Here is a 23,514-nt window from a genome sequence, read left to right as displayed (position 1 = left end):
CATGTTGAACTCTAGGACAAGTAGCGATTTATAGGATTTACCTCTATTTCCCCTATTGCGCCCCGCCCCTCCTGCCCCCGGGGGGTCAGAGCCAAAATTTATACAAGTTCTGTTCTCCTTCCTCCAAGGATGCTTGTGGCCAAATTTGGTTACAATCCATGCAGAACTCTAGGACAAATAGCAGTTTATAGGATTTACCTCTATTTCCCCTATTGGGCCCCGACCCTCCTGCCCCCGGTGGGTCAGGGTCACCATTTATGCAAAATCTGATCCCCTTCCCCCAAGGATATTACTGACCAAATTTGGTTAAAATCCATCATGCACTTTATGACTAGTAGTGATTTAAAGGAATTATCTCTATTTTCCCTATTGGGCCCAGCCCCTCCTGCCCCAGGGGGGTCAGGGTCACCATTTATGCAAAATCTGATCCCCTAAGGAAGTTTCTGACCAAATTTTGTTAAAATCCATGCAGTACTTTATGACAAGAAGCGATTTAAAGGAAATGTTGACGGATGGATGGACGACGGACGCCGCGCCATGACATAAGCTTACCGGCCCTTTGAGCCAGGTGAGCTAAAAAGTAACTTGGCTTGTCATCATCCAGTCATCCTCAATACTTGATAGGTTACTATCACTGACATTATATCCATTCCTGGACTATTTCATAATAAAACTGAGGGCAGTTTAATAGACACAGGTAATTTGTTTTTTTTATGTACATCAAAGGTTTTGAGTAATGTTCGAACTGGTTGACAATGTACTCCCATAACATGCGAGTCAAGCGGTCAGCCGTTTTTTAAATTGAACATTATTTTGCCGACACGATGTTATGTTTCAAAAGTGTCTCGTCATGCTTTACCTCTAACACTGTAGGAGTAGTTGACCATGTTGCCCTCATTCTCTCTGTAATCTTCAATGGAAGCCTTTACAGACTTGTGATTGGTCAGGTTTTTTCTCTCCTGAACTCAAGTTTTACTAGGAGATAGTCCAGGGATCTGAGGGGGTATATATAGCGTCAAGTGATAGTAACCCCCTGGAGCATTGAGGATATAAACTTTTCAAAATAAAGCCCTTGTAATTTTTATTGACCTCCAATGAGAGACAAGTGCATGGGGATTGTTCCAGTAGAGCCCTACCCACAAATGTGGTGTGTGAGTTTACATGTTCCAGTAGAGCCCTATCCACAAATGTGGTGTGTGAGTTTACAACGACCTCTTAAAAGAATAACAAGAACTAGGTTTTGTTTTGTTTAATTTAATTTATGCGAGATTTTCTACAGCACATATTTCATGATTTTCTTTTCGCTAGCACTATCCTGATGTACATGTATATAAATTGTCATATTTGTTGGTCAAAAAACATTATCAAAATGTATGTGTATCACAGATTACAACCCCACGGATCGCTGCTCACCAAATCTCAAAGTCTTTTTTCTTTCTTTGTTTTAACTTAATTTTCACTCGTATATCATGCTCTCTGATACTAGGGAATATTTTTCTGTGTTTCCTTCTCCAAACCAGAGATTCACCTCTCGCTTTCCACTTTCTACAGAATCGCTTCCATGGCAAATGTTCCTGTTAAATAAAACAAATTAAACATTTTGAAATAATAAATAAAATGAAACTTCAAATACATAACCTTTTGCTGGAATCTTTCAAGGCTAACAAGCTGACAACTATATAGAACTGTACAACCAAAAAAAAAAAAAAAGGTACTATTATACATAACTGGAATCTGTCCTATTGGTCAAAGACAGAAAATTCTATCCACAACATACTTTAAATGCTCCAGGCAAACTCCAAAATACCCACAACCAATTCAAACTATACAAAGAGTATTCTCTGCACAAATGCAGCTATTGAAGTAGAAAGTAAATATATATCAATCATATTACATAATCATGATTAGTTTATACCAGGCCTGAAGGAATCTTTATATTGGATCAATGAAGATTACCTTCCAACATCAATGCAGAAGTCTCCACGAATGGTTCCAGGATTAGAATCTAAAGGATTGGTGGCACCGAGCATGGCACGGCCAGTCTTTACAACCTGCTTTCCTTTCCAGGCCTGCAAAGCAACAAAATGACAATTAAGACAGAAACATGGAGACCCCGATCAACAACTTGGTTATGATGTATAGAGCAGTTTCCCTAGGCCTATAATATAACATCTACCTGCTGCTGACAACAGTAAAAATTTGGATACATACAGTAGTAGTTTCAAGACTTAATCAAGGACAGTATAACTGTTTATTTACTATGGTGAAAAAGTTGCTTGGCCCTTTCACAAAATGCTCAAAACCATATCTTTTTAATTATCGGCCTATCAATATCCTCTTTTATGATACCCTAGGGGATACAGTACTAGCAGTAATTCTTTTTGATTTTAGAGATTTTTTTTTTTTTTCTTTTAAATTGTAATGGCAAAAAAAAAAGGGGACAAGTACTCTCTTGCATCGATTAAAGCCCCTGAACAAGTATGATAAACACATCTAGCATGTCATAAGATGAGACTTCAATCAGATCATTAATTATAAATACTCACCATGGCAACAACTGGTCCGCTAGACATGTATTTAATGAAGAGACTTCAATCAAATCATTAATTATAAATAGAAACATAACTATTAGTTTGCTCTAGGAGGACACCTCCGTGCTACCTTTTATGTATAATAGAGGCGGGCCCTGATGGAATTATGGGGGCCCTTGGATTAAGATCAAAATTAAATATTGATACATTTATGTCATTCTAGAATTATTATACGACGTATGATGAATATGACAGTTTTTTCTTTACCTTTCCAGGAGATGATTTTCCTTTGGTACCCTTTCAGTAAGGATTTATATTAAAGTCAAAATCACAAGTTTACAAAAATTTTGCATTCATAGTGTATCAGTTGTCTTCAAATTTATTTTTTCAAATACACACTCGCATTAACATCAGCTTTAATCGCCTTTCCTTTGTAACTGTAACAAGTCTTGTTTGCACATATTATCAAAATTCATCATCATCTAGATTCTTCTTCATCTGGTGTCAGTTTGCTGGTGAACCACACATTTTCACTCTTCTCCTTCCTCCTCAACATGATTGTCATCCTCAACTTCCTCCTCATGCTCCTGGACATTGTCAAACCTTGACATACGGCTGCCTGATGACAAACTTGCATAGGAACACTGCAATTTCTGTAATAGACATAGAACAATTGATTTGCCTTTGACATTTTTTTTTTTTTGAAATATGACAAAATGATAACAATAACAAATGCTGTCTTGAAAAATAAAAAAACCATTTTATCCCAGTTTATATCACCTTTAGATCATCCTTGTAGAATGGACGCCTTACTACTCTTACACCAAACAAGTCCATCCAGCTTGGTGGTCAGCTGAGCATGGGGTAAAAGTTCTTTCAATTCTCAGCATACCTCCATTTTAATATAGCATTCTGGCTCGCACAAATTGGCTTTCACCAAAGACCAGTGATCTCATGTCACTCTTGACCATTTTCAGACTGCACAAAGATTAAAAATCTATTTGTATACATAATACATTAGAGGCAATAAATTACCTAATGTCCAGTTTTCTTAATTAAAGATATGATATAATACAAATGGTGTTAATATTATTACCAGGAAAAAAGCCTCTCTCTGCATCACAACGAGAAGATCTGATGGTAGGGTCAGGAAGAATCAGGTTATGGGATCAGAATGATAACAGAGTAATTGCGATAGCTGGACCTTCCCAAAAGCTTGCTGCCTGGTATGGCCATGAGTTGCATGCCATTGAAACAGTTATTTGCTCTCCTATTAAATTGAAAATTCATGTTTTTTATCAAATCTGAAAATGTAAAAAATATCCTGGAATTTGCATCATGAAAATACACACACGATTAGTGTTTGGTGCATAATGGATATAAAAACACACTTCATTAATGATGAGGACTTGTCACTTTGATAATCAGTCCTTTATTTGGCTACAAACCACGATTTCTATAATCTAGTTATGTTTTTCATTAATAAAGTACATGTCCGCGTATTACGTAAACTTGATGCGTGATAGACAGACTTTGAATCTGATGTCCACTACCATCTCTATGTTGTTTCAAAGTCAATCTCAGTGACAAAGATTACTTCACAATGTCAGGTTCTTGTCGAAGATCCACTTAAACTTGTTGGATATGCTCATCTTCCAAATTCTGACATTTAAAAACCAAACAACATTTTAAACAGTTGTTAATAAAATGGACATTATAGAGATTTACTCTAAGCGGTGCAATAGTCTGTTTATTCTACAGATACTTAACACTCTACACACAAATTGCAGTGACAATCTTACATGACATAATCTTTTATATTATCATGTTTTCGATCAAACTCAGCTCTCATTCTCTAAATATAACGCGTGAACTATTTACACAGTCTTAGCTCGTGGTTACATCTATACATACTGATAGTCCAATTAAGACTATTATACCCTTTTTCCCCACATATTTTATCCTCATAAATTCTTCCACTGAAGATCTATGGCCATTCGATACTCCATAGCGTTCGCGGTATCACACCAGCGCATTCTGCGAAAATAGGCGTGCTATCCACCAAATACGAATCTGCTGGAGTTGCATAGACATCAGGGGAAACTCCAGTAGTCGTTCTGTTCCAGTCAGTGTGAAAGGAGTTTCGTCCAGGTCAGATGTGGACAGCTCCTTCGCGAAGTATAGGGGACACGAGACACATAACCAATTAAGAGTTCCAAAGCAGTGTGGTGGATTTAAATAGGTAGTACACAAGTATCTTATCCATTGGCATATAGAATTAGTAAGAGAAGAAAAAGTAATGTGAATTATTTACATTTGCAGATGAAGGTTTATTAAGCAACATGAGGGAGGACGAGAGGATGCTTGACGAATAAGAGGAAGAATGTGGCCAATTAGGATTTGAAGACCTCAAACAAGACCTGTAGGATATTATATTACAATTTATTAGTCTAGATATCTTATTTAGGTAAAAACATGCTTATGTGTTTAAAGCTATACCCAACCACCTTAATAGGTTAATAATATTGTATAAACTTGCTATGTGTAAATACCTGGTTTTTTATTTTGCCAGTATCGCACTTTGCTTCCATCAATCTCAGTGAAAATTGCTCCCAACATTACTATTTTCTTAATCGGATATAAAAAGTTTCCGTGGACTTTGGGACAAGCAATTCACAAACGTCTGCAGCATGAAATGTAACCATTACTGCAACTGATGGTACCTGTAGCCAGCATCATGAAGCCTTTGGCTTTTAACAGCTAGACTCATTTGGCAGGATTTCGGCTGCATCAGATTTTATGGTTTTTTAAATTAATCAAATAAGGTACTTTTGAAAAAGCTATATTTTAATAAGAATCTCAATTAAATTCCAAATCAAAATGGATCATGCTATGGTACCCTAGTTAGAGAAGGTAGGGATGTAATAATCCCTTCATCTGCACCCTCAATCGGGGCCGTGACTTAAGCGCCACGTTTTTTGTATGTGGATAGCCAACTAGTGCCCCCCCATGCGTGTTGGGGATCCATGGGTGGTGTTTCCATGGGAGGCAAAGTTTGACACGCAGATTTGATGCTGTTTAAAGGACTGTACCTAATAATCAAAATTAAAAAGGAGGATAAACTCATAATTTCCAATATAGTATTAAATTGACCATGACCATGAGCTGTTGACATCATAGGAACAAACACATGAAAACAAATTGATGCATTTGCAGTCATATTTCCATGCTTAAACATGTTAGCTTTACTTGTAAAATAAATAAAGATTGATAAAGGAGCAACTCAAGGCTTTCTGGTGAAGGGGCAATGTCTTTAATTGAATCCTTGTATGATGAGATCCCAGTTATGTAGGAAATACAAAATATCACATGGTCACTAATGTGTTTGTTTATGCTGAAGTGAAAAAATAAAGAATTAAAAATCTTACAATACTTGTAACTACAAGCCTCTGATTAAAATGTATCTTAATGAGAAAAGCTTTTAACAAGTAACAATTGTGCTATTCTCTCTTTTGTAACAAAATCAAAATCAGATGTGAAACAATACCTAGATGATTTTAAACTACTATTTACCTGTGAGACAGAACAGTGAATTCCCTTTAGGAAAAGGTCTCTCTGTGCCATCTGCCATTTTTTTTAACTACTCCACCCTTCTTTCCTACCCATAACTGATGCCCCATCTGTGTGCCCTATCAGCCACAATCTTTGTTCTCCAGTTATCAGGGGAAAACTGTTATCCCAATACATTTGTAATCGAGCCCCGATATGATGTGGTCTGCATCACCTTTACCGACATGCTTCAAGCCAGCAAACAATTGTGGAAAGCGTGTAATAAAAATATATAATAATAAATAAATATTTTTTTTACACACAGGTGACCTTTAAATGTTTACATGGGTATATATTCATTTTTATTTGACCAGGTCCATGGAATTTAAATGGAAAAAATGGTCCAATTTCATCAATAATTAAAACTTCTTAATTAATATTAACATTATCAACCTACCTCACAGTCTATCGAGGTTCTCACATAGCACTATCTCTGTCTCTTTTAGATGAGCAATCAGTAGGCCCAAGACCATCCGAATATCCCACGGGAAATAAAAGCAGCACTTGTTCGAGTATTTGCTTTCTGTTCAGCTCTCCTAATTTGTCAGCTAATACTGGCAATGAACTTCTGGCAATATTTATCCGTGAGATAATATGTCCATGACCAATGTCAATTCCTTAGCAGTATCCAAATGACACATCGACTACAAACTCTGTATATGGCTTTCCCTAGTTTAGCTATGAAAATGGGCATTCCTCATAAGCAGGCACAAGCTTGGTGAAGATGGCGGACCTTTGGTTCATGGTGAGGGCAAGAAGAATTCTCTGCACACAAGAGGAATCGCTGGTTTGTGGACGGGTAAGTGCAGTGGTGCTCGTCGTATGGGAATTGAATGTGCGTCGTCAGAACCTTCTATGAAGAGTATTACGCTATGTCAAATCTTATAATTTGTGATTTCGCTGTCACAATTGATTCCGTGGAGTAACAGATTTGTACATATTTGATGTGCCATATCGTACATTATTCATCAAACTTTACTTACTTCACACAATTACAACTCAAGACCAATGGAGGATCGAATCACTTCAACAGTCCTTCCTGCGAAGGACCTTGTAGACACAACTTCGATATTTTTATATACTAAGATTTACTTCTTAGTGTGTCTAATTCCATGTGAGGTTTGATGATTTTTGACTCGCTAGTGGAGGAGCATCTTCACCTATCTGACTCACAAAACGGACATCTTAAGAATGCTTTAATAATTATAAATACTCACCATGGCAACAACTGGTCCGCTAGACATGTATTTAATCTGAGTCCGGGGAAGAAAGGTTTGGCTTTGAGATCTTCATAATGCTTTTCCAAATGTTCCTTTGATGGCTGTGCAGGAGAAAATCAAGAAATGTCATTCAATCAATTAAATATTTTGAAAACCAAATCAATATAGGATATATTTATCAAATAAAACAGTAATGTAGGCACTCAGTGCGGCAGTAACGAATCTAACTGTCAAAAGTAGGTAATTAGATTATGCTCTAAAAGTCAAATAATATTATAGGCAATTAGACATGTCCATATTGCTTGTTCAATGTTGGGGAATAAAACTTCCTACAACTAGAACTGTGGTTGGACGACTAATACCCTCCTGCAGTTTATCCATCATTCAAGTATATATCATATATAGAAATATTGCAATGATATCATAAAAACAGGCATGGAATGAACAGTACAGTATTGTGTGTGAAATAATGTGAGACAAATCAGTTAAAGCAAACTCTGGCCGGAGACCTCTACAACTGTTACCGTGTAGCGATAAACGCTAACACTCTACCGACACAACGTGGCTATTTTTAGACTCGAGTACTGTCGCCAAATCCACAGGTAAATCGCGGGGGGCTCTGGCTACATCAGCTATACCAAACACAATCGTAAATGTTACAAATACCGTAAAATCTTGTGTTACTTACACACCAGTGTACTTTGCACATGTATTTTTTCTTATGGCTTTAAATACTGAAAAAAATTCTACTATCGGTATATTTTGCGCATTCAAATTTTGGGAAAACGATGTCCGGGGGAACCACAAATTCAGTGTTAAGGTGGTAATTTCATTGCAAAACATTCACAATAAATGCTTGACAACTTGCACAAAAAGTGTTGTATTTAGAAGAAATAACATAATATAATTGCACTGTGCTTGTTTTTCTTTTATTTGGCCACCGTAACTGAAACAGTGAAATATATCTTGCAGAACATGTCAAAAAACATTGGCAGTCCGCCGTTATTCGATCCGTACACATGTCAATGTCTGGAGATATTACACATGAATAGTTATCAGAACTATTTGAAAATATTATAATTTAGTTACTTTAATATTGCCACAATAAGTTTTAAATGTGTTTGAGATCATTAACAAACTTTAAAGAGCATTCCGATAGCATTTACGTTGGCTTGCAATAATCACATCGTGAGTGAACTCACTATCTGTACGGCACCAGATCCAAGCTGATGGCTAATTATATATAACAGTACGGTTAAAATGCCACTAACCTTCTAGCTTGTCAGTTTTGCTGTAATAATATTTACAAACCACTTATTGAAAATCCTAAATATAGGACAGTTTAGGACTCGTCTTATAAATCCCACGTGTGTTTTGACTTTTTGCACACGGCCTGCAAGCCGGGACATGTTTATGGCGGTTCCCTACCTAATGAGCATAGCTAGATCTATAAGGAGTTTCATATGCAGTTTTACTAGAAATATGAAGATTTGTTAAAATATCTAAAATAAAGAAATACTAGTCAAGTGAATTTTTATGCAATTTGAAGAATATTTGTTTTGTTTTTAAGTAGATACAGACGCATTGTTGATGATATATAGATCGGTTAAGCTAACTAGCCATTCAGTTTACGTTAAGCTGGATGAGAGGCCCGAGCGTAGCATCCAGTACCAGTTTACCTGTGGATTTGGCGACAGTACTGGAGTCTATAAATAGGAGATTTCAGAAAAGATGGCGATGACGTCACACAAAGGTACATCCGGGGCGCTCAAAGGTACAACTCCGTATATCTACACATAAACATAGAGGGAAAACAGCCGCTTGCGATGTTTGTTTACATTTTATTGTAATAAATAGTACGACAATCCGAGAACTATTGCGTTATTTTAATCATAAAAAGGGTAAATAAAAATATTTAACAATAATATTTAGATATAAACATCTGGTATTTATATATTTTACTCCGTTTATATACTCCATTTTCTACCGCCACGAGAAAAAAACACGGTCGCCATTAGACCTACGTATAAACATTGACAGAAGTTACAAAATTGACAGAAACTACAAATTAAATTACTGTTTTCTAAGTCTTACTTGGTAAAACACCTTTCGATGTGTGATTATGACCAAATTAAAATTTGCCTTCGTAGATTACCCCAAGCGCACTGCAGCCATTACGTACAGTACTGCCGAGATCCCGAATTTCGTCATTTTTCATAGTCACAAAATTGTGTATTCTGGTTAACTTTTTCGTTAGAAATTTTGGAATTTAGTTTATAACATTCAAATGAGTCATTTTATAGTTTACTTTTTTATAATATTTTTTAAACAAAACTTTAAGTATTTTAGAATTCTCAAAGCCGTGCGCAATGTGTCCTGGTCGGCATTTATAGTAATTACGATCTACATTGTAGCTATATTCAAAAATCTAAATGTAGTCTATCTAACATGTATTCAAATTATTTAAAAAGTAATATCACCTCAATTTGGGACTTCACAATAACGGCACATGGAATAAAAGTGATTAAAAATAAAAAAATAAACTCATGAAATTTGAACGATTTCACTATTTTATTTTTCGAGATATCGGCAGCCTTACTGTACGTCTACGTACACATATACATAGTATATCTTCATTTATGTGTAACGGTGGTTTATACCATTCAATTTGAAATAATATATACATGGGAAATAACGATATATATATATTTTTTATCAAGTTACTTATTTGAAGATATGTGTTTGGTATTTACGCTATAATTATTATTAATTTTCCCATAACTAGCGGCAGTTTGACCCGAGGTGTTCTACCAGCAGAAGCCATGGCACACGAGGGCCGTGGTCTGGCCTGGCGTGGTTTCACAATTCGTTTAATAATTAAATTACAAAATAGTCTGTAATGAACAGATTGTTCTCGTGTATTATACTGAAATATGATACATTGTAATCAATGTTCTAATTCCTAACTTATTCACATACATGGATTTCAATCAACGTCTGTGAACCAAAATAGGCGGCGTACGCGTGTGTCGGCCCTGTGGTAAGCCCGCTTCTTTCGCAAGTACTGGCTTCACCAACTTAACTCTAAACAAAGTTTATTTTGCATTAAATAATCAATTTGTAAATATAAACTGTCTGTATAAACCTCTGAAACAATTTAAGTAAACTATTTTAGAATATCCAGAATTTGCAAGTATGAAAGTGGTAATACTTTTTGTCAACGTATCGATTGTGTATCAGGGATGTAGCGTATCTGGTTATTGTTATAGATAGTCGCCATAGCCGTGTTTATGTACCTTTTGAGGACGCGGATGTAAACTTTCTAGTGACGTCACGCCATCTTTATCTGAAATCTCCTATAACTACACTCATTCCAATACATCAGATACAATTCAGCGGTAGAGCGGTAGGGGTTTTTATATACACGGCATCGTTCGCAGTTTGGGGTGGACACGGGTGTAAACTCTGCGCAGTAAGTTCTCATGTCCCTGGGCAAACACAGTACCAAGAGGTAATCAGGGCACAGCATGCAGTTGTTATGGAAATACTGGATAACTGCAGCGTGCCAGCTTCAACATTGGAGTCAATAAAGAAAATTACAATTTCTGCACAAACAATCAATTTCTTTTGTATATACAAGAATATAGTATATATGTCAGAAGTAAATTAAGCCTGTTTATATATATAGGGTTTACTATATACACACTAAGTTTTTGTCGATCCATGGCATGATTCATTCTCTTCTCGTTTTAATTATTGAACCAAGTTACAAAGGGTACAGAGCGATTCCCATTACATTGTAACTTTTATCAATTTGTGCCAAAGACAATTATCTAATAATGGTTAACAAGACGGCTCATTTTAACCTAAAGTGTGAGTTCAAGATTTGCTGACTTTTGTAAATTCACTTATCAAAGCTAGAAAATTTGTGAATTAACAATTCCTCCAAAAATTACCTATTACACCACGACAGCCGTTTGTAAATTTTTCGAATTTCACAATGATCATTGGAAATATGTATACCCACTGTGTTTTTCCTGGGTATTTTGGAAATTGCCACCTGGTGATTATTGGGAATTTTTGTGCGATAAAAGTAGGAAATTGGGAAAAATTTTAACGGTGTTTATGGAAATTTTGGAAAAGGTAGAAATAAACAATTATCCTTCTCTAAGAATCATAGTAAGAATGTATACTAAAATACAATGTTCAAACTTGGAATTTCCAGATTTTTTTTTGTTTTGTCACACAAAATACGCTTCAACTCACTGTTTTGGGAAATTTAGACATAGATTTTTTGGAAAAAATAACAAGAAATACAATTGGGAATGAGGCCGAATTTCGGCCCCAAATATATAGGCAGGAAAAACACTGACCCAGCATGACATTTATGCATAGTTATTAAATAAAAGTTGACTTGAATATTGAGAATATTAAGGTTGATTTAAACAGATGTAGTAATTGACCGATCACGTTTTATTTTTTGTGTGTGTTTTGATTAAAATAAAAATGTGTTATATATAGTTAGATAATCCATATTTTGTTTCTTGTTTCTAAAATAAGCTTATTTCTGACGGACATAGTTATATCTAAAATCCTTTTGTGGCTTTGTAACCATGTGCAGATGTAATATATGTGTGCTTGACAGATTTTTGTAAAACAATTGAGGTTGGGCACAACCCTGCACATGGGTAACAGTTACCCATTTGAGTTATCCGAATGAGGAATACTGTGAAAGAAAAAGGCATGAAGCTATTTAAAATATATATGAAAAAAACCAGGCATTAGCGAATTGACCAGTGACCATGCAGGTCTGTGCAACAAGAGCTAGTATTGTCGAGACAGATTATAAAGATTATACTGAGTAGACGACACGTATTATATTACAATGCATTTGCATTTAAACTGGAGCAACGATTGAATTATCCTGTACAGGCTTAGTCTAGTAGCTACCCAAAAATCAGGCTTAGACACTAACTTTATTTGCTTAGGAGACCTCCGGGCTCCTTTGATGATAAAAGTGGGGGCCCTGATGGAAATCAGGGGGCCCTGGATTTTGATCAAATTAAATATTGATATTTTTAATTCTTCTAGAATAATAATATATTGATGAATGAAGTAATTTCTTCCTTTCCGGAGATGTTTTTCCTTAGGTACCTTCAGTAGGTTTAATAAAAGCAAATCACACAAAAATTGATCATTGATTGTTCATATTTATTTTCAATTTTCCATTAAAAGCTTAAACGCTTTCCTTTGTAACTGTAACAAGTCTTGTTTGCACATATTATCAAATTCATCATCATCAGATTCTTCTTCATCTGGGTCAGTTTGCTGGTGAACCACACATTCTTCCTCTTCTCCTTCCTCCTCAACATGATTGTCATCCTCAACTTCCTCCTCATGCTCCTGGACATTGTCAAACCTTGACAACGGCTGCCTGATGACAACTTGCATTGGAACACTGCATTTCTGTAATAGACATAGAAATTGATTTGCCTTTGACATTTTTTTTTTTGAAATATGACAAAATGATAACAATAACAAATGCTGTCTTGAAAACAAAAAAACATTTTATCCAGTTATATCACCTTTAGATCATCCTTGTAGAATGGACGCCTACTTCTCTCCCCACAAGTCTTCCAGTGGTGGACAGCTGGCATGGGGTCAAATTCTTCAATCTCAGCAACCTCCATTTTAATAAGCATCTGGTCGCACAAATTGGCTTCCCCAAGCCGTGATCTCCAGTCACTCTTGACCATTTTCAGACTGCAAAGTTAAAATCTATTTGTTACAAATACCTTAGAGGCAATAAATTACTTAATGCAGTTTTCTTACAAAAGATATGAATAAACAAATGTGTAATATTATTACCAGGAAAAGCCTCACTCTGTATCAACAGAAGATCCTGGTAGGGTCAGGAGATAGTTGATCAGAATGAAAAGAGATGGATAGGACTTCCCAAAAGCTGCAGCCAGGTATGGCCATGTCATGCCTTGAACAGTTTGCTTCCTATTAAATTGAAAATTCATGTTTTTTATCAATCTGAATGAAAATAATATCCTGGAATTTGCATCATGAAATAATTGTTAGTGTTTTGCATAATGGAGATAAAAACACTTCATTAATGATGACTTGTACTTTGATAATGTCCTTTATTTGGCTACAACCACGATTTCTATAATCTATTTGTTTTTCATTAATAAAGTACTGGTACGTACCTTGATGTAAGACAGACTTTGAATCTGGTCCACTCCATCTCTATGTTGTTCAAGTCAATCTCAGGACAACAAACTTCCAATGCAGGTCTTGCAAGATCCACTCATTGTTGGATATGCTCATCTCCAAAATTCTGACATTAAAACAAAACAACAGTTTAACAGGTTAAAATGTTATAGATTCTCTAAGTGGCAATAGTCTTTTATCATATTAAAGTCTACAAAATTGCATACAATCTTACTATAATCTTTTATATTTGTTTTGATCAACTCAGCCATATTTCTAATATAACCTGAAATATAAGTTACTGGTTACATCTATACTGATAGTCAAATTAAGACTATTATTACGCTTTTTCCCCACATATTTTACCTATATCTTCACTGAAGTTGGGCCATGATCTTATATTCAGGATCACACCAGCATCTGTGAAAAGGCTGCCATCACCAGCGAATCTGCTGGAGATGGCAGTGATCAGGGAATCAAGCAGTCTTTCTTTCCGCAGTGAAAGAGTTTCGTCCAGGTCAGATGTGGACACCTTGCGCAGATAGGGACCAGCACTACCAATTAAGAGTTCCAAAGCAGGGAGGTGGTTAAATATGTGTACACAAGCTACCATTGGCATATTAATAGTAAGAGAAAGTAGGTGATTATTTACATTTGCAGAGAAGGTTAATATGCACAGAGTGAGACAGAGGAAGCTTGAAGAATAGAGGAGAATGCCACTAGATTGAAACTCCACAAACCTAGGATATTATTACAAGTTTTAGTCAGGATTAGCTTATTAAGGTAAAAACATGCTTAGGTTTAAAGCTACCAACACCATAATAGAATATATTGTATAACATGCTTTGTATAATACCTTGTTTTGTATTTAGCCAGTATCGCCTTTGCTCCTTCAAGCTCAGTGAAAATGCTCCCAACATTACTATCTTTTTCCTGGATAGTTTCCGTGACTTTGGACAAGCACTTCACAACGTCTGCCATGAAATGTAACCAGTACTGCACTGATGGTTCCTGTAGCAGCTTCAGGAAGCCTTTGGCTTTACAGCTAGACTCCTTTGCAGGATTTTGCTGCATCTGTTTTTTGTTTTAAATTAATCATATAAGTTACTTTGTAAAAGCTTATTTTAATAGCATCTCAATTAAATTCAAATCAATAAGAACAAGCTATGGTACCTGTTGAAGGTGGAGAATAATCCCTTCATTGCCCTCAATCACCTGCTTAAGCGCCCGTTTTGTATGAGGAAGCCATCTAGTGCCCCCCATGCGTGTTGGGATCCTGGGTGGTGTTTCCATGGAGGCAAAGGTTGCACGCAGATTTGATCTGTTTAAAGGACTGTACCTAATAATCAAATTAAAAAGGAAAAACTCTAATTTCCAATAAGTATTAGATTTTGACATGAGCGTTGACATACAACACAGAAAAAATTGAAGCATTGAGTCAATTACCATCTAAACTGTTACTTACTTGTAAAATAAATAAAGATTGAGAAGGAGCAACTCAACTTTCTGGTGAAGGGGCACTGTCTTTATTGCATCCTTGTATGCTAGCTCCAGTCTGGGGAAAACAAAATATAACATGGCACTAATTGTTTTTTGCTAAGTGATAAAATAAAGAATTCAAAATCTTAATACTTGTAACTACAAGCCATGATTAAAATGTACTTAATGAGAGCTTTTAACAAGTAACAATTTGCTATCTCTCTTTTGAACAAAATCAAATCAGATGTGAAACAATACCTAGATGATTTTAAACTAAATACCTGTGAGCAGAACAGTGAATTCCCTTTAGGAAAGGTCTCTCTGTGCCATCTGCCATTTTTTTAACTACTCCACCCTTCTTTCCTACCATAACTGATGCCCCATCTGTGCCCATAGCCACAATCTTTGTTCTCCAGTTATCAGGGAAACTGTTATCCAATACATTTGTAATAGCCCGAGTGATTGTGTCTGCATCACCTTTACCGACATGCTTCAAGCCAGCAAACAATGTGGAAAGCTGTAATAAAAATATATAATAATAAATAAATATTTTTTTACCACAGGTGACTTTAAATGTTTACATGGGATATATTCATTTTTATTTGACCAGGTCATGGAATTTAATGGAAAAATGGCCAATATCAATAATTAAAACTTCTTAATTAATATTAAAATTATCAACCTACCTCACAGTCTATCGAGGTTCTCACATACACTATCTCTGTCTCTTTAGATGAGCAATCAGTAGCCCCATCCGAAATCACGGAAATAAAAGCAGCCTTGTTGAGTATTTCTTTCTGTTCAGCTCTCCTAATGTCAGCTATACTGGCAATGAACTTCTGGCAATATTTATCCGAGATATATGTCTGACCAATGTCAATTCCTTTAGCTGTATCCAAATGACACATCGCTACAAACTCTGTATATGGCTTTCCTAGTTTAGCTATAAAATGGGCATTCCTCATAAGCAGCACAAGCTTGGAAGCTGCAGCTTTGTTCATGGTGAGAAGAGATTTCTCTGCACAAGAGGAACCTGGTTTGGACGTAAGAGCTGTGTGGCGCTGTAGGGATTGAATGTGCGTCTCAGAACCTTCATGACGTCTTAGCATGTCAATCTTATAATTGGAGGTTCCTGTCACAAATGTTCCTGGAGGAACAGATTTGTCATATTTGATGCAGATCGTACATTTCATCAACTTACTTTCTTCAGAGTAATCAAGCCAATGAAATCGGTCCTTCCAGTCCTTCTGGAAGGACCTTTGCCTCTTCGTTTTTTCATATATTTGATTACTTTGTTGTATTTCCTGAGAGGTTTTTGTTTTTTTCGCTGGTGGAGGAGCTCCCAACCATCTACTCAAAAACGACATCTTAGAATGTAATCGAAGTCTTTCCGACGCTTATGATAGGAAGGATTGGATTGTATTTATAACAAGCGTTTCGGTGATGCCGCTAACATAAAAGATTCACGTAGCTTATTTGTTCGTTACACGTTTGCGAGAGTGCGACTGAATTATTAGTGCTCGTAGTTAGATCGGTAGACACTCGACATAATGCAAATTCAGTGGATTACCTGTTCTTATTATTATTTTTCTTGTAAAATAGTCAGGAGCCCGCCGGGCCACAAACGACAGACAATCAGGGGGCCCGTATCAAATTTAAGGGGCCTCGGGCCCCCGGTCTTACGTTAGTGTCGATGGCTGACTAGTATATAAATACTCACCATGGCAACAACTGGTCCGCTAGACATGTATTTAATGAGTCCGGGGAAGAAAGGTTTGGCTTTGAGATCTTCATAATGCTTTTCCAAATGTTCCTTTGATGGCTGTGCAGGAGAAAATCAAGAAATGTCATTCAATCAATTAAATATTTTGAAAACCAAATCAATATAGGATATATTTATCAAATAAAACAGTAATGTAGGCACTCAGTGCGGCAGTAACGAATCTAACTGTCAAAAGTAGGTAATTAGATTATGCTCTAAAAGTCAAATAATATTATAGGCAATTAGACATGTCCATATTGCTTGTTCAATGTTGGGGAATAAAACTTCCTACAACTAGAACTGTGGTTGGACGACTAATACCCTCCTGCAGTTTATCCATCATTCAAGTATATATCATATATAGAAATATTGCAATGATATCATAAAAACAGGCATGGAATGAACAGTACAGTATTGTGTGTGAAATAATGTGAGACAAATCAGTTAAAGCAAACTCTGGCCGGAGACCTCTACAACTGTTACACCCGGTCCACCCCAACTGCGAATGATAAATATTATGAAGTTCCTTACCGTCAATCGATTGATTTGTAACACAGCGAGAAATTCTGTACCGTGTAGCGATAAACGCTAACACTCTACCGACACAACGTGGCTATTTTTAGACTCGAGTACTGTCGCCAAATCCACAGGTAAATCGCGGGGCGCTCTGGCTACATCAGCTATACCAAACACAATCGTAAATGTTACAAATACCGTAAAATCTTGTGTTACTTACACACCAGTGTACTTTGCACATGTATTTTTTCTTATGGCTTTAAATACTGAAAAAAATCTACTATCGGTATATTTTGCGCATTCAAATTTTGGGGAAAACGATGTCCGGGGAACCACAAATTCAGTGTTAAGGTGGTAATTTCATTGCAAAACATTCACAATAAATGCTTGACAACTTGCACAAAAAGTGTTGTATTTAGAAGAAATAACATAATATAATTGCACTGTGCTTGTTTTCTTTTATTGGCCACCGTAACTGAAACAGTGAAATATATCTTGCAGAACATGTCAAAAACATTGGCAGTCCGCCGTATTCGATCCGTACACATGTCAATGTCTGGAGATATTACACATGAATAGTTATCAGAACTATTTGAAAATATTATAATTTAGTTACTTTAATATTGCCACAATAAGTTTTAAATGTGTTTGAGATCATTAACAAACTTTAAAGAGCATTCCGATAGCATTTACGTTGGCTTGCAATAATCACATCGTGAGTGAACTCACTATCTGTACGGCACCAGATCCAAGCTGATGGCTAATTATATATAACAGTACGGTTAAAATGCCACTAACCTTCTAGCTTGTCAGTTTTGCTGTAATAATATTACAAACCACTTATTGAAAATCCTAAATATAGGACAGTTTAGGACTCGTCTTATAAATCCCACGTGTGTTTTGACTTTTTGCACACGGCCTGCAGCCGGGACATGTTATGGCGGTTCCCTACCTAATGAGCATAGCTAGATCTATAAGGAGTTTCATATGCAGTTTTACTAGAAATATGAAGATTTGTTAAAATATCTAAAATAAAGAAATACTAGTCAAGTGAATTTTTATGCAATTTGAAGAATATTTGTTTTGTTTTTAAGTAGATACAGACGCATTGTTGATGATATATAGATCGGTTAAGCTAACTAGCCATTCAGTTTCGTTAAGCTGGATGAGAGGCCCGAGCGTAGCATCCAGTACCAGTTTACCTGTGGATTTGGCGACAGTACTGGAGTCTATAAATAGGAGATTTCAGAAAAGATGGCGATGACGTCACACAAAGGTACATCCGGGCGCTCAAAGGTACAACTCCGTATATCTACACATAAACATAGAGGGAAAACAGCCGCTTGCGATGTTTGTTTACATTTTATTGTAATAAATAGTACGACAATCCGAGAACTATTGCGTTATTTTAATCATAAAAAGGGTAAATAAAAATATTTAACAATAATATTTAGATATAAACATCTGGTATTAATATATTTTACTCCGTTTATATACTCCATTTTCTACCGCCACGAGAAAAAAACACGGTCGCCATTAGACCTACGTATAAAACATTGACAGAAGTTACAAAATTGACAGAAACTACAAATTAAATTACTGTTTTCTAAGTCTTACTTGGTAAAACACCTTTCGATGTGTGATTATGACCAAATTAAAATTTGCCTTCGTAGATACCCCAAGCGCACTGCAGCCATTACGTACAGTACTGCCGAGATCCCGAATTTCGTCATTTTTCATAGTCACAAAATTGTGTATTCTGGTTAACTTTTTCGTTAGAAATTTTGGAATTTAGTTTATAACATTCAAATGAGTCATTTTATAGTTACTTTTTATAATATTTTTAAACAAAACTTTAAGTATTTTAGAATTCTCAAAGCCGTGCGCAATGTGTCCTGGTCGGCATTTATAGTAATTACGATCTACATTGTAGCTATATTCAAAAATCTAAATGTAGTCTATCTAACATGTATTCAAATTATTTAAAAGTAATATCACCTCAATTTGGGACTTCACATAACGGCACATGGAATAAAAGTGATTAAAAAATAAAAAATAAACTCATGAAATTGAACGATTTCACTATTTTATTTTTCGAGATATCGGCAGCCATACTGTACGTCTACGTACACATACATGTATATCTTCATTTATGTGTAAACGGTGGTTTATACCATTCATTTGAAATAATATATACATGGGAAATAACGAAATATATATATTTTACAAGTACTTATTGAGATATGTGTTGGTAATTACGTATAAATATTATTAATTTCCCAACTATCGGCTGTTGCCCGAGGTGATCTACCAGCGAAGCCATGCACGAGCGGCCGTGGTTTGGCCAGGTGGTTCACATTTCGTTATATTTATATTAAATAGTGTTATGAACAGATTGTTCGTGTATAACAGAAATATGATACATTGAAATCAATGATCTATTCATAACTTTTTCACAACATGGATTTCAACGTGTGAACAAAAAGCGGGTACGTGTGACGGCCCGGTACCGCTTCGCAAGCTGGCTTCAACACTAAATCTAAACAAATATATTTAGCAATAAACAATTGTAAATATAAATGTCTGTAACCTCTGAAACAATAAGAAACTATTTTGAAATCAGAATTTGCAAGTATGAAAGTGTATACTTTTGTCAACGTATCGATTGTGTATCAGGGATGTACGTATCTGTTATTGTTTTTATTAGTCGCCATACCGTGTTTGTACCTTTGAGGACGCGGATGTAAACTTTCTGTGACGTCACGCCATCTTTTCTGAAATCTCCTATAACTACACTCATTCAATACATCGATACAAGTCAGCGGTAGAGCGGTAGGGGTTTATATACACGCATCGTTCGCAGTTGGGGTGGACCGGGTGTAAACTCTGCGCAGTAAGTTCTCATGTCCTGGGCAAACACAGTACCAAGAGGTAATCAGGCACAGCATGCAGTTGTTATGGAAATATGGATAACTGCATGTGCCAGCTTCAACATTGGAGTCAATAAAGAAAATTACAATTTCTGCACAAACAATCAATTCTTTTGTATATACAAGAATATAGTATATATGCAGAAGAAAATTAAGCTGTATATATATATATATATATATTCACACTAAGTTTTGTTGACCATGCATGATCATTCTCGTTTAATATTGAACCAAGTACAAGGTCAGAGATTCCCATACATGTACTTTTCAATTTTGCAAGACAATATCAAAATGTATACAAGACTTCATTTTATCTAAAGTTGAGTTCAAGATTTTCTGACTTTGTATTTCTATCAAAGCTAGCAAATAGAAATAACATTTCTCAAACCTATACACCACGACATGAGTAAATTTCGAATTCCAATATCATAAATTAACCCACAGTGTTTTTCCTGGGTATTTTGGGAAATTGCCACCTGGTGATTATTGGGAATTTTTGTGCGATAAAAGTAGGAAATTGGGAAAAATTTTAACGGTGTTTATGGAAATTTTGGAAAAGGTAGAAATAAACAATTATCCTTCTCTAAGAATCATAGTAAGAATGTATACTAAAATACAATGTTCAAACTTGGAATTTCCAGATTTTTGTTTTGTTTTGTCACACAAAATACGCTTCAACTCACTGTTTTGGGAAATTTAGACATAGATTTTTTGGAAAAAATAACAAGAAATACAATTGGGAATGAGGCCGAATTTCGGCCCCAAATATATAGGCAGGAAAAACACTGACCCAGCATGACATTTATGCATAGTTATTAAATAAAAGTTGACTTGAATATTGAGAATATTAAGGTTGATTTAAACAGATGTAGTAATTGACCGATCACGTTTTATTTTTTGTGTGTGTTTTTGATTAAAATAAAAATGTGTTATATATAGTTAGATAATCCATATTTTGTTTCTTGTTTCTAAAATAAGCTTATTTCTGACGGACATAGTTATATCTAAAATCCTTTTGTGGCTTTGTAACCATGTGCAGATGTAATATATGTGTGCTTGACAGATTTTTGTAAAACAATTGAGGTTGGGCACAACCCTGCACATGGGTAACAGTTACCCATTTGAGTTATCCGAATGAGGAATACTGTGAAAGAAAAAGGCATGAAGCTATTTAAAATATATAAAAAAAACCTAGACATTAGCGAATTGACCAGTGACCATGCAGGTCTGTGCAACAAAAGCTAGTATTGTCGAGACAGATTATAAAGATTATACTGAGTAGACGACACGTATTATATTACAATGCATTTGCATTTAAACTGGAGCAACGATTGAATTATCCTGTACAGGCTTAGTCTAGTAGCTATATATATACAGTCTATAACAATATAAGCTAGTAATATTACTCTGAAAGCAGGAAATGAAAATTATACACAATTTATAACCAAGTGATCGCGATGACGTCACATTCACACATTGTACAACAATGTTCAACAATATAATTTATTAGCCTAAAAAGTTTGTTTTCCAAAGCCAACAATAAACTGAAGTAAAAATAATCAGCCCACCCTTATTGCAGCCTTTCGAAAGGTTTGAACATTACTTTCTTTCTTTGTGACGAATACATCTATGGGTCCACGTGCAACATGGCTTCCATCATGAAATAAAATGCCGGCCGGCTTTTTTTCATAAATATCATTCTTACCGACATCATTTTACATCCAACGAGCTGGAATCCTCTGTTCTCAAATCGCTTGATGATTTCACCGACAAGTCCGCGCTGGACTCCGTCGGGTTTCACCATAATAAACGATACTTCGTCATTGCCGGACATCTTGACTTCTGCACGACTGAACGCTGCAAAAATAGAAAGCAAGGTCGCGACCATGTGGATACGTAAAAGGAAGCACCTTAGGCTCAGATTCACCACCGGCCACGTGATTCCATACAGAGTGTTCAACTTCCGGTTAAGTTATAGACCGTTTCAGAAAAGACCCATCGGTCACAGTTGCGATCACTCCGCATAATGGCGGAGACCGTATTCCAATAAACGAAACTGACTATATATATGTCAATTGCGCGGGTCTTTTCTAAAAGACAATCACGGTCCTTTCTTTTCGATTTTAACATGACCGACACAAGCAGAAATAAATGCATTTCTTATAAATTACAAATTTGGACGGACTTTACTTACTGGAAAGGGAAAAAAGAAACAGAAAATTAAGACTCGCCGTCGAAAAAATTCGTAGACTCTACCCGTTTTTAGTTTTCTAATAACGTAAGCTGGATCTAATGAGCTGTATATATGGGCCTAGAGAAAGAGAGCGAAGGTTTATTGACACGTTGACACTTGGTATATATACAAATGCACAAGTACATACAAGTATGCACAAATTTCATTTCAAGAAGAAATAGATTTTCCTTTATAATTTCATTAATTCGCCTAATGTTTCTATTGATAAAATCGACCGACCATTAATTGGCCTGACAGAACATAGACCAGAAATTTAAGATATAAATCTATGTCTCTGAGTAGACACCTTAATTTTAAAGTTTACTAATTCACTCTACACGCACCACTGTGTGTTGAACTTGTACAAAATGATTAAGGTGATCTGTATTTTAAATAATCAAATTGTATAAGTGTCATCAAGTTGCAATTATCACTAAATTTAATTAAATATCAATTTACTTACGGTTGTGCTTATCCATGCAGTAATTTACTGTATATGTGATAAAATGAAAGCACGAGCACATTTTTTTCGACCAGATGGTAATTTGATATATAACATACAGACGTACTGCACACTCGAGGAATGTCAATGGAAATTGGGCGTTCATTTCCACGTTTAGGGTGGTACCACCGGGAAAACAGACCACAGACGAAAACGTTTAAGATAAGATGAGATAAAAAGATATACCGTCCTCTAAACTAGTCAAAGTAACAATTAATCGAGATAACGGATTTTTTTAAAGATCACCGAAAGTGAAAATTGATGCATGTACAAAAAGTTTTAAAAGAATTGGAATAAAATAACTTTAAAGGTAATTATTTTATTGTCACAATCAAATACACTTCTTCCAGGATTAACTTCATGTACATGAATATGACCACCTTTAACTATCCAGGGGTGAAAATCGCATGAAATTTGTCATTAAAAACAAAAGGAATTATGTTTGTTTGATTATTTTAACGTCCTATTTAACAGCCAGGGTCATGTAAGAACCATGTTCAATTGTTCTATCTT

At 35.6% G+C, this 23,514-nt stretch overlaps 2 protein-coding genes across 3 annotated transcripts; both read right to left on the bottom strand.

Annotated features, from left to right (window-relative positions):
- Nucleotides 1–1,238: 1,238 nt before the first annotated feature.
- LOC138327882 (uncharacterized) lies at nt 1,239–22,198 on the bottom strand. Its single transcript, XM_069274325.1, has 4 exons — nt 21,972–22,198; nt 16,779–16,880; nt 1,957–2,069; nt 1,239–1,574 (listed from the first exon to the last, which is right to left on the bottom strand). The coding sequence occupies exons 1-4, from the start codon at nt 22,152–22,154 to the stop codon at nt 1,457–1,459; spliced, it is 516 nt and encodes a 171-aa protein (XP_069130426.1). The 5' UTR covers nt 22,155–22,198; the 3' UTR covers nt 1,239–1,456.
- Nucleotides 12,551–16,764, bottom strand: LOC138327881 (zinc finger protein 862-like). 2 transcript variants are annotated; one of them, XM_069274323.1, is made up of 8 exons: nt 15,745–16,764; nt 15,340–15,575; nt 15,045–15,134; nt 14,753–14,918; nt 13,576–14,653; nt 13,229–13,366; nt 12,946–13,123; nt 12,551–12,826 (listed from the first exon to the last, which is right to left on the bottom strand). In XM_069274323.1, the coding sequence occupies exons 1-5, from the start codon at nt 16,423–16,425 to the stop codon at nt 14,387–14,389; spliced, it is 1,440 nt and encodes a 479-aa protein (XP_069130424.1). In that variant the 5' UTR covers nt 16,426–16,764; the 3' UTR covers nt 12,551–12,826; nt 12,946–13,123; nt 13,229–13,366; nt 13,576–14,386. The 2 variants fall into 2 exon arrangements, with proteins under 2 accessions (XP_069130424.1, XP_069130425.1); XM_069274324.1 differs by having other exon boundaries at nt 14,795–14,918.
- Nucleotides 22,199–23,514: the final 1,316 nt, after the last annotated feature.

The sequence above is a fragment of the Argopecten irradians genome, chromosome 7, assembly GCF_041381155.1.
Source record: "Argopecten irradians isolate NY chromosome 7, Ai_NY, whole genome shotgun sequence".
NCBI lineage: Eukaryota > Metazoa > Mollusca > Bivalvia > Pectinida > Pectinidae > Argopecten > Argopecten irradians.
This window is presented reverse-complemented; position numbering and strand designations above follow the sequence as displayed.